Source organism: Schistocerca nitens, chromosome 1, assembly GCF_023898315.1.
Source record: "Schistocerca nitens isolate TAMUIC-IGC-003100 chromosome 1, iqSchNite1.1, whole genome shotgun sequence".
NCBI classification, from domain to species: domain Eukaryota; kingdom Metazoa; phylum Arthropoda; class Insecta; order Orthoptera; family Acrididae; genus Schistocerca; species Schistocerca nitens.
The window spans coordinates 438,781,477-438,793,792 of record NC_064614.1 but is presented as its reverse complement, the minus strand read 5'-3'; the positions used below and the strand labels follow the sequence as shown (position 1 = coordinate 438,793,792).

The window sequence follows — 12,316 nt, the reverse complement described above, 5'->3', positions numbered from 1 at the left end:
TAATAGCCATTCCTGAACAAAAACAACAACCGATTAATTTTATTAAAATTACCACATGATCTACAGCGAACAACACTAAATTAACCTTCACACAAAATCGTTAACTCACTGAAACGAATTCCACTACAAAAACAGGCGACACTCTAACAATTCTGGATAATCAGCAAAAGCAAACTGCGCCCATTACACCACACAAATGAAAACCCTGAACATACCAACAGAGAGCACAACAAACCGCATCAAGACGACATCTACAAACACGCCACACTCACAAGCCAAACTCCGCGCTGTCATGACGTCACACACGACAACACCCGTACGTCACGGGTCAAAGCCGACACGTGGGATCGGATGCTTCTGTCGACCCGAACCGAGTAATACTTCAAGGTCATTTTTCCTATTACCCTCTTTCAGAGAATCTACATTGAAGTCCCCACAAATAATAATGTTCTGTCTCCTGAAAGAGCCACTGTAACTGTCTTTGGAGACCTCAATATAAATCTTGCGAATGAAAGTTTGCTGAAAGATGTTCTTGACCTATGTAATTAAACTTATTTCACCACAAATATGAAACTCCAAGAATAACAAATAATAAGCAAATTCTTGGGGTTAACATCTTTTCAAGTGCTTTTAACATGTAAACAAACATTTTCTACAGATAAATTTGTACCCTTTATCAACAGCCTAAGTAATAAGTTCTGGGCAGGAGTACTGTCACAGCCAAGCATGAACAATGCTCAATACACCCTTTCTTCACACTCCATGGAAAATTTCAGGTTGTGCATACCAAGAATCATATCCCACAGTAGAGTGAATCCCACTTGCTGGATCACAACTGGCATCAAAAATTCTTCAATGACTAAAAGGACAAAGTTATAAAATGAAAGCACCCACAGTTTATAACACCATCTTATGAATTATATGATGGGAGGCAATACCAAAATTTGATTAGTTGGGCAAAAATTATGAGAAATGTTAGCTTAATAACACAATCTGGTAACAAATAAGAAGCCATATGGGAAATTGTGAAATAGGGAAGAGATGTAAAGATCTGGAAATAATTCTCACACACACAGAAAAAATATTAATGTGAAAATAGAAGACTTTTAAATTATGCAGCTAACGCATGAAACTCATATTAAGGAAAAAAACTGGAATGTTCAAAAGCTGCTTGTAATACGAGGGTCACTGCTACAAATGAATATGGTTCAACTGTGTGGGACCTGTACCAGAATTAATTGATGAAATTGTCAATAATGTCTTTCAGAAAATTACTAAGTGGTAAATGGACTCTCACTGAATTTTGATAAGACACAGTACATACAGTTCCGTACAGTAAATGGTATGATGCAATTAATAAATAAAGACCTTAATCAGAAGCATATAGCTAAGGTAGAATATTCAAAATTTTTAGGTGTGTCCATTGATGAGAGTTTAAATTCGAAGAAACACATTGATGATCTGCTGAAACGTTTGAGTTCAGCTACTTATGCAATAAGGGTCATTGCAAATTTTGGTGATAAACATCTTAGTAAATTAGCTTACTACACCTATTTTCACTCATTGCTTGCATATGGCATCATATTTTGGGGTAATTCATCACTGAGGAATAAAGTATTTATTGCACAAAAGCGTGTAATCAGAATAATAGCTGGAGTCCACCCAAGATCATCCTGCAGACATTTATTTAAGGATCTAGGGATATTCACAGTAGCTTCTCAGTATATATACTCTCTTATGAAATTTGTTATGAACGACCAAACCCAATTCAAAAGTAATAGCAGTGTGCATAACTACAATATTAGGAGAAAGGATGATCTTCACTATTCAAGATTAAATCTAACTTTGGCACAGAAAGGGGTGAATTATAGTGCCACTAAAGTCTTTGGTCACTTACAAAATAGTATCAAAAGTCTGACAGATAACCAACAAGTATTTAAGAAGAAATTAAAAGAATTTCTGAATGACAGCTCCTTCTACTCCATAGAGGAACTTTTAGATATAAATTACGAAAAAAAGAAAAAACAAAAAAAAAAATTATAAATTTTTTAAAAAAAAGTTGTTATATTAACTTGATTATGTTGTTAAATTAACTTAATTATGTCATGTATTGGAAAGTAATTCATACTGCATACTGTTTTAAAAAAAAAAAAAAACCTGGAAGTGCCTGGTATCCAAGGAACTGGCAAATCTAGTTTGAACCATTTCAACAAAATAGAAGCTAGATTTTATAACTTAAGTCAACTCATTTCAGTCACAAAATCAGTTTATTATCAGAAACAAAGGAAGTCAAAATAAGAGGACACAAGGAAGTGTTCTAGGTCCTACACCAGTTCTCATATACACAAACGTGGTACAAACCACTGACAATGGAGGCAAAGTAAAGTTATTTGCAAATCACACTACTGTGTTGGTATGTACTCTAAAGGAATTCTGGTATAGCTTACAACTACTGAGCAAGTCCTCAAGTATGTGCACCCTTTGGTTGATGCTAAAAGACTGAGCTACTAAATTTGAATACAACAAATTACATGTAATTTGGGAAATTATATACAAATGATAAGATAAATGTAGTGTTAGGTGACAAAGCCTTCGAATAGAACCTACAAAACTACTAGGGATTCATGCTGGTAGAAACCTAAATTATAAAGATGCTGCATTGAAACCTATTTAGATATTCAGTTCAGACTATTTTGCTGTAAGAATTATTTCAAACATTTACACTGTGGAAATTGCAAGGTTGGCATACTCTGACAATTTCCAGTCCCTTGCCACATGTAGAATAACATTTTGATGTGCCACCACCTGCCATTTAAAAAAATTATTTTGTATTAAAACACAGTGTTATCCAAATAATAATCCATTGGCTTCCACAGACACATTGGAACCATTATTCAGAAACAAGAACAGTAATGGTAACCTAAAATACACGCAGGTATTAGGATGAACACACAATTTTCAAACAAATGATGACTCTTGTAGCTGTGCAACATCCAACAGAGCGCAGCCCTCCATACACATCAAGCAAAAACAACAAAACAACACATACTCAAAGGCACATGAGCCATAATTGGGTTAAACTTTACAACACACTGTCAACCTACATCAGAAAATAAATTAAAATAAAAGCAGAACTGTACAGGAGACGAGATACTGGCAGAAGTAAAGCTGTGAGGACGGGCGTGAGTCGTGTTTGGGTAGCTCAGATGATAGAGCACTTGCCCGCGAAAGGCAAAGGTCCCGAGTTCGAGTCTCAATCCGGCACACAGTTTTAATCTGCCAGGAAGTTTAAGAACTGTACAAAGATTATACTCAGGCAATGTCTGTACCGTGAAGTGATTATGTAGGCCCCATAGCGTTCAGCTGAATATGTTTAGAGACTATATTAAACCAAACACAAAACTACTGGGTTTGTTATCCTTTTAAAATGTTAATATGTTTACATCTTTAACATCATAAAATGAAATATAAGTATATAAATAAATCTTCGCAGTGAAATAAAAACAAAACAACACCCTAATCAAAGTAACAATAATCTTCTCAGAAGCACACAACTGTGAAATCAGAGCCTGCTGCTGACGAACATTCAATACCATGTTGCTTTACTCTCATGCATTTCAATATGTTTCAATGCTTCTTAGAGCACAAAGTGATCAACACATTCCTGCTTCAGTCTGTCTTTTTCTGCAGTGGTGACCCTCTTGTTGTCATCCAATATATGAATAGTATACCTGTGTTTACACACAGCAAGTATCAACTAGTCTCCAGCATACACAATCAGGTTCATGTCAGCAGAAGGCACAGATTATTCCACTCCACTGATTTCTGCTTTCTGAATGGAGTTGTTCATGAGGTAGGCACAGTGTGCTTGGGCATTATCTTGAAATACGAACCTGACACTGAAATGTACACTGTAGGACTGCACAATAGGCTGTCCCAACACTGTACAGCCCTCTGATTACCTTTGACGGTGATAAGGTGTCCAAATCTGTATGATATTGGCACTAAACACAACTGATCAACCTCTTTGTTAAACAGGCCTTCATAACCTAGGCATAGGCATTAGATAAAACTTTTTCTCATTGGTGAAAAGAACCTGATGTTGTTGACCTAGGTTCTATTCCAGGTGTTTTTTTGTGCACCACTATACTTTTGAGGGAGAGGATTTGCACTGTTAGATGACTACAGGGCACACTGAACGTGTGGTTGCATACTGTCTGGGCTGACACATACATCTCTGTTGCCTTATAGGCAGTGCACAGATCTATCGCATTTCTCTCAGGTTACCTTTATTTATAGTTATCAGTCATTATCTGTTTGTATTGACAATGTTCGAAAGTATGAGACATCTTTAAGGTTTTGTGTCTCATGATAGAGGTTGAATGTTTGAATGACATCACTGCGATATGTGCCAACTTCGCAGCAAATGTTCTGTGCTGACCATCTTTCTTGTCACAAAACGGTCTTTTGAAGTATGTTGACAGACTGGACATGACTGGAGACGTGCATTCTACTTAACCCACCGAACTGCACAGAAAATGCAATTTTACTTTTACCCCTATTACAGACTTTTTAGATAAAAAACATGTGAGTACTCGTTTTCTAATAAAAATCGCCTGTTTTTGATAGTAGATGAAATTCATACACTTTTCATTTTCCTAAAACTGAAGTTACATGAAATTTGCATGTACATTCGGAAAACATCCATGTTACATTTGCTGTCTACGAATGAACAAATAAATAAATGAAAAATTAAATACAAATCGTCTGTGGAAGCAACTGATGAAATTCATACACTTTTCAGTTTCCTAAAATTGAATTTACATGAAATTTGCATGTACATTTGGAAAACATCCATGTTACATTTGCTGTCTACGAATGAACAAATAAATAAATGAAAAATAAATACATATCGTCTGTGGAAGCAACTTACGCCGGCACGACGCAAGACATCAACGGATATCACAAATTCCATTTCTTCTGCTCCCTCTGCTAACAAAACGATAGCAGATTTCTTAGCCATTGCCACTGTTTCACTCGTGAGAAACGCTTTCTGTAAGGCAAATATACAAGCTGTTGAGCGTCGCAGTATCATGCCATTTACACACACAATACAAGCGCCGTTGACGGCACTGACCTTTGTCAATGTCGTCTGCTCCTTGCCAACCTTCGAATTACACATGCATGATTGCGGAATTTTGTTCATTGCGGCAGAAAATCAGTTAAAACTTTTAGTAATTTTGTCTTCCATTGGCTATCTTCAAAACATGATGATTCTTATAATATTCATCGCATATGAATTATTGTTACAGATTGTAGCTGCAAATCATTATAAATTTGTCAGCATGATTTCGCTCTTTGTGTTGTTTTTCCGGAAAGATATGAATTGAGTCAAGGTTGTTATTGTTTGCATGAGATTCTTAAATTAAAGGTTTGGACTGCAAGTGTTCTCTTGTGTACGTTGTATGTCGTTTTAGTTACGGAACAATTAACATACGTGGTTGTGTAGTTTTGTATGTATTTTTGTTTTATTTCTAGCTTACAGTAAGTAAAGTGACAAAATCAGCTGTTTGATAAGTTTAGCCAGGTTGATGAGACTTTGTTGTAATCCTTGCTTATATTTCAGAGTTGCGATATGTTCTTGAGATGTACCTGTTACGATAAAATTAGTTGTTGATAGATTTCGTACACCTCTTCGACTCGACGTCACGTGTGAATGAGAAGGGATCGTGTTTTTCATGGGAAGACAAGGCATAAGAATTGTTATCGGCGTTGTCACTATCGTATGTTCCTACAGTCATTGACAAGACAGGTAGAAAATAGAATTATTGCCAAGTGCATTCCATACAGCTTTCGGTATTCTGTTTCAGTGACGTGATTGTGATCAAGAATAAATGTGGTTGGAATGCATCCTGGACCGATTCAAGTGCCTGTCTTCGTATATCCAACACCAATCATATTTTATCTTGAAGACCAAGCGTCACACAAACAAGTATTAACTTTATACAATCCTTACGAATTCCCAATTAGATTCAGAGGTAAGCAAAGTTAGTGGTCACTATTGTTCTATAAAATGTTCTTTTCTCATAAAAACCTCATAAGATGGGGAAACAGCTGTTTTGCAGAAGATTACGTAAAATTTTACTGCAGTGAATAAACGAAATGTTAAAGACAATTATTTTAAACATTGTTTAATATAGTTGTTAGATTTTTAATTTAAAATGTTCAAGTATTAAAATGTTCAAGTAAAGAAACTGGTATATTGATTCTAAAGTTTGTGAGACTGCTTAGTAACATTAATTGTTCTAGAAATGACCTGATTTCTGTGGAGATATAACTGTTGTGCAATTCAACTATTCAAACCATAGCATTGACATGTTGAATATAGTCAGTAGTTTCGGGTACATACTAAGAGTCAACTCTTCAACTTGTGAATGCAAAACTGTAGTTTAACAAATTTAACTATAGTATTAACAGAAAGAGACCCCAAAATAAGATTTTTCAGCAGTGATCACAATATCTATCAAGACAACTCAATTTTATGCTAGTGTTGGAAAAATACAAGACACACTCCAGTAAAACTGATGTAAATAACACATTTTGTAGCTTCTGTAATGTGTTTCTTCATTGTTTTGATGCAGTAACTCAAGTGAAAAAGTGGAGGATTTGTGTGGTTAAAATAATTGTTGAGGAAAGTAAGTCTTATAACAAACATAATGGGAAAAAAGCTCCTGTAATTCCTTAACGACACCAAATTACACCATTATTCGAAAAGTATGTTGAAAATTCATCAAATGTTCAATAAGAAAAGCTAAATGGCATATTCATGATAAATGCATATAGCACACACATACACCCACACAGCTACAGTGTTCTGGCAGAATATGTTGTACCGTGCCACATCTCTACTGATGTGAGGGATTGATAGGGTGAAATGAGTTAGCTGAAAAAGAAGTTGGGAAGTAAGTGGAAATGAAAAAGAAGTTGGGAAGTAAGTGTAAAGGTTTGAAGGAAGTGTGACTAACGGCAAGGAGGGAATAGCAACAAGTGCACTTGATAGGAATACGGCTACGATTGATCCCATTCTGGTGCATGTGTGGGACTTGCATGTGCTACACACTGATGTGGAGGAGTAGACTAAGAGAGAGAGTTAGAACAGAGGAAGATGCAAGTATAGAACAAGTCAAGTTTGAAGCCATGGGGACAAGAGCGGGTGTCGGATGGTGACTATTGGAGATTGAGTTCAGAATGCTTCTGTTATTAAAGTATGTGTTATAAGGACAATTGCCATTTATGCAATTCAGAGAAATAGTTATTGAGGGCAAGATCCAGATGGCAATTGTCATGAAGCAACCCTTGAAGTCAAGTAGTTGTGCTCAGCAGCATTTCAGTCACTGTGTGGTCAGTACTGCTCGGTTAATCGTGTGGACTGTTAGTTGGTTGTCATTCCCTTGTTATAGCCTGTCAACACTTCAGACCATAGCTGAAATAGGAAATTTTGTAAATTATATTGGTGAACGGATACTGCTTTTTAGAGGGATGTTAGGATTGTGAGAAATATGTCTCTTTCAGAAGGTTTTCAGTTTCCAGAATGCCCTAATATGTAAGCATAAAATGTGTTTCATAATTCTACAACAGACTGATGTCTATGATATTGATCTCTAGTTGTGTTCATCTTTTTGACTATCTTTCTTGGAAAGTGGGATTAGTTGCGTATTTTTCCAATCACTTGAACAGTTTGTTCCTTCAGTGATCTATGGTACACTACTGCTAGAAAAGAAAGAAGTTCTTTTCCGTACTCTTAAGTAGAATCGAGTAGGAATCCCTTCAAGTTCAATTGCATTTCCTCTGTTATGGGTAATTTTAAATAATTTTCTACCGTGCAGTCACTTGTTTTGATATGTCACTTTGACATTTCATGTGATGCTTAAAAAGGAGGAACCACAATATTAGACTGTCAGCGAGAGCGCACCGCTAGTTCCTGCTACTAATAAGGCGAGTGCACCGTTCGCTTGTTGTATGTTTTTACAAGCTTCAAACAAGAGCGACTGCAGTAATGGATAGGAACTGTGATTGTTGTGTACAGATCCGAGCTGAGCTGGCGGCCCTTTGCTCACAGCTTCTGGCTGCATTGGCTTCCGTCACACAGCTTGAGGCTGCTGCCAGGGGGCGTCACTGTGGGGAATCAGACGTGGGGATGCAAGGGACGTCGAGCACGTCCCACGTGTCCTCTGATCAGTCCACTGTTGTGACCTACCTGGGTACTGCTTGCACTGAGGTTCACCCCTCACCCTTGGTCGAGTAGGAGATCATTCCAAAGTCTGGCAGGCAGTGAAAAACTTTTCGAGGGGCCAATCGTAGGGCCTCCCCAGTTCGTTTGACAAACAGGTTTCGGGCGTTATCTGTGGCTGACAATGTCTCTGAGCCGGATGCACTCGTCCACCCTGTTCCAGAGGAAGCTTCTTGGCCCACAAGGTTTGGTCATTACAGAGGGTGGGTTTGCTGGTAGTTGGGAGCTCCAACGTTAGGCGCGTAATGGGGCCCCTTAGGAACATGGCTGCCAAGGAGGGGAAGGAAGCCAGTGTGCATTCTGGGGGAGTCATTCCGGATATGGAAAGGGTGCTACCGGATGCCATGAAGAGTACAGGGTGGTGGCTCATGTCGGTAACAATGATGTGTGTGGCTTTGGATCAGAGCAGATCCTGTCTGGTTTCCGGTGGCTTGTGGAAGTGGTAAAGACTGCCAGTCTTGCTTCCAACATTAAGGTAGAGCTCACCATTTGCAACATCGTCGATAGAACCGACTGTGGTCCTTTGGTGCAGAGCTGAGTAGAGGGTCTGAATCAGGTGGTTCTGTGACGGTGTAGGCTGCAGATTCCTTGACTTGCGCCATCGGGTGGCGGGTTTCCGGGTTCCGCTTAACAGGTCAGGAGTCCACGACACACAGGAGGCAGCTACATGGGTAGTGGGGGCTGTGTGGAAGAGACTGGGCGGTTTTTTAGGTTAGAGGGTCTCAGGGAACCACAGAAGGGGCATCTGTCTAAAAGTGGGCAGGTAAAACACAGTAAGGTAGTTGTAGAAATGATTGGTATTGTAGTTGTAAATTGTCATAGCTGTGTTGGGAAAGAACCAGAGCTCCAAGCCCTAATAGAAAGCATTGAAGCTCAAATAGTTGCAGATACAGAGAGCTGGCTAAAGCCGGAAATAAGTTCAGCCGAAATTTTTTCAAATGATCTAACAGTGTTCAGAAAGGATAGATTAAATACAGTTGGTGGTCGAGTATTTATTGCTGTCAGAGGTAGTTTGCCTTGTAGCGAAATTGAAGTAGATAGTTCATGTGAAATAGTATGCGTAGAGGTTATACCTGACAATTGGACTAAACTATTAATTGGATCAGTTTTACTGACCCCCGACTCGGAAGACATAGTTGCTGAACAGATCAAAGAAAACTTGAGTCTCATTTCAAATTAGTACCCCGCTCATACAATTACAGTTGCTGGTGACTTCAATCTACCCTCAATATGCTGGAAAAATTATTCGTTTAAAGCCGGCGGCAAGCATAAAACATCATCCAAAATTGTACTGAATGCTTTCTCAGAAAATTATTTTGAACAATTAGTTCATGAGTCCACTCGAAGTGTAAGTGGTTGCGAAAGCATACTTGACATTTTAGCAACAAATAATCCTGGACAAATAGTGAGTGTCGTGACAAATACATGGATTAGCGACCACAAGGCTGAATACCGTAACACTTACAACCATCAAAAAGAAACACAAAGTATATCTATTTAAAAAAGCTGATAAAAATGCTTTTAACGCCATTTTAAGAGACTGATCATGTAAGTGTAGAAAAGTTATGGAATGTTTTCAAAGAAATAGTATTAACAGCAATTGAGATGTATACCACATAAATTAATAAGTGATGATACTGAACCCCCATGGTACACAAAGCGGGTCAGATCATTGTTGCAGAAGCAATGAAAACAGCAAGCCAAATTTAAAAGAACACAAAATTCCCAAGCTTGGTAAAGTTTTACAGAAGTTCGAAATATAGCGCGTACTTCAATGTGAGATGCTTTTAATAATTTCCACAATGAAATTCTGTCTCGAAATAGGGCAGAAAACCCAAAGAGATTCTGGTCATACATAAAGCGCACCAGTGGCAAGACGCAATCAATTCCTTCACTGCGCGATAACAACAGTGAAGCCACTGCTGACAGTGCCACTAAAACCGAGTTACTAAACACGGTTTTCCGAAACTCTTTCACCAAAGAAGGCGAAGTAAATTTTCCTGAATTCCAATCAATGGTCAACTGCCTAGATGAGAAACATAGAAGTAGATATCCTTGGTGTAACAAAGCAGCTCAAATCACATAATAAAGGCAAGGCCTGCGGTCCAGATTGTATACCAGTCAGGTTCCTCTCGAAGTATACTGATAAAATAGCTCTATATTTATAGCAATTATATACAACCACTCACTCACAGAAAGATTCATACCTAAAGACTGGAAAATTGCTCTAGTCACACCAATACCCAAAAAGGGAAGTAGGAGTAATCCGCTGAATTACAGGCCTATATCACTAACATCGATTTGCAGTAGGGTTTTGGAACATACACTGTATTCGAACATTATGAAGGACCTCGAAGAAAACGATTCATTGACGTAGTCGGCACGGATTCAGAAAATATCCAGAATGAGATTTTCACTCTGCAGCGGAGTGTGTGCTGATATGAAACAACCTGGCAGATTAAAACTGGGTACCAGACTGAGACACAAACTTGGGACCTTTGCCTTTCGCGGGCAAGTGCTCTACCATCTGGGCTACCTCTAGCACGACTCGTGCCCCGTAGGTAGAAGACGAGGTACTGGCAGAAGTAAAGCTGTGAGGACAGGGCGCAATCGTGCTTGGGTAGCTCAGATGGTAGAGCACTTGCCCGCGAAAGACAAAGGTCCCAAGTTCAAGACTCGGTCCCGCACACAGGAAGTTTCAGAAAATATCGTTCTTGTGAAACACAACTAGCTCTTTATACTCTTGAAGTAATAAGTGCTATTGACAGGGGATGTCAAATTGATTCCATATTTTTAGATTTCCAGAAGGCTTTCGACACTGTTCCTCACAAGCGTCTTCTAACCAAACTTCGTGCCTACGGAGTATTGCCTCAGTGGTGTGAGTGGATTCGTTATTTCCTGTCAGAAAGGTCACAGTTCGTAGTAATAGATGGAAAATCATTGAGTAAAACAGAAGTAATATCCGGCATTCTCCAAGTAAGTGTTATAGGCCCTCTATTGTTCCTGATCTATATTAACAACATAGGAGACAATCTGAGTAGCCATCTTAGAGTGTTTGCAGATGATGCTGTCATTTATCATCTTTTAAACTCATCAAATGATCAAAACGACTTGCAAAATGATTTAGATAAGTTATCTCTATGGTGCCAAAAGTGGCAGTTGACCCTGAATAAGGAAAAGTGTGAAGTTATTCAAATGAGTCCTAAAAGAAATCAACTAAATTTCGATTAAGCGATAAGTCATACAAATCTGAAGGCTGTAAATTCAACTATATACTTAGGGATTACTATTACATATAACCTAAATTGAAACGATCACATAGATAATATTGTGGGTAGAGTAAACCAAAGACTGTGATTCATTGGCAGAACACTTAGAACGTGCAACAGGTCTGCCAAAGAGCCTGCTTACACTGTGCTTGTCCACACTATTCTGGAGTATTGCTGTGCAGTATGGGATCTGCATCAGGTGGGACTGATGGATGACATCGAAAAAGTACAAAGAAGGACAGCTTATTTTGTATTATTGTAGAATTGGGGAGATAGTGTCGCAGACATGATACGTGAATTGGAGTGTCAATCATTAAAACAAAGACGATTTTCGTTGTGATGGAATCTTCTCGTGAAATTTCAATCGCCAGTTTTCTCCTCCGATTGCAAAAACATTCTGTTGGCGCTTACCTACATAGGAAGAAATTATCATCACAATAAAATAAGAGAAATCTGGGCTCACACAGAAAAATTTAAGTGCTCGTTTTTCCCGCATGTGTAAAGAGGCGTGGCCATTTCGAAAAACGTGCACAATTTTTCACTAAAATTGTGCAATGGCCATACAGGAAAGCGGGGGACATCACAGTAAAAGATGTTTTACAGTAATAGGGATTCTGATAAATGTTACCTAGTGGACCTTCTTTGCAGTTTTCATATGTGTTGTACAATATATGTAAATAATATACACTACTGGGCATTGCAATTGCTGCACCCCGAAGATGACGTGCTACAGACATGAAATTTAACCGACAGGAAG

The 12,316-nt window shown here is 38.4% G+C and overlaps 2 protein-coding genes across 8 annotated transcripts in view; one reads left to right on the top strand and one right to left on the bottom strand.

Moving 5' to 3' along the window:
- Nucleotides 1-5,153, bottom strand: part of LOC126251460 (Parkinson disease protein 7 homolog) — a 220,846-nt gene extending 215,693 nt beyond the window's left edge. For all 5 annotated transcript variants that reach the window (XM_049951911.1, XM_049951922.1, XM_049951903.1 and 2 more), the window contains exon 1: nucleotides 4,934-5,153. In XM_049951911.1, coding sequence (XP_049807868.1) covers nucleotides 4,934-5,095 — 162 coding nt within the window. In that variant the 5' untranslated portion in view covers nucleotides 5,096-5,153. The remainder of the gene's footprint in view (nucleotides 1-4,933) is intronic.
- A 227-nt stretch (nucleotides 5,154-5,380) lies between these two features.
- LOC126251438 (motile sperm domain-containing protein 1-like) overlaps nucleotides 5,381-12,316 on the top strand; it is a 69,240-nt gene continuing 62,304 nt past the window's right edge. The window contains exons 1-3 of one of the 3 annotated variants that reach the window (XM_049951866.1): nucleotides 5,413-5,544; nucleotides 5,627-5,783; nucleotides 5,871-6,038. In XM_049951866.1, coding sequence (XP_049807823.1) covers nucleotides 5,906-6,038 — 133 coding nt within the window. In that variant the 5' untranslated portion in view covers nucleotides 5,413-5,544; nucleotides 5,627-5,783; nucleotides 5,871-5,905. Of the gene's footprint in view, nucleotides 5,545-5,626; nucleotides 5,784-5,870; nucleotides 6,039-12,316 lie in introns of all 3 variants that reach the window. The other 2 variants (XM_049951874.1, XM_049951882.1) reach the window with 2 other exon arrangements.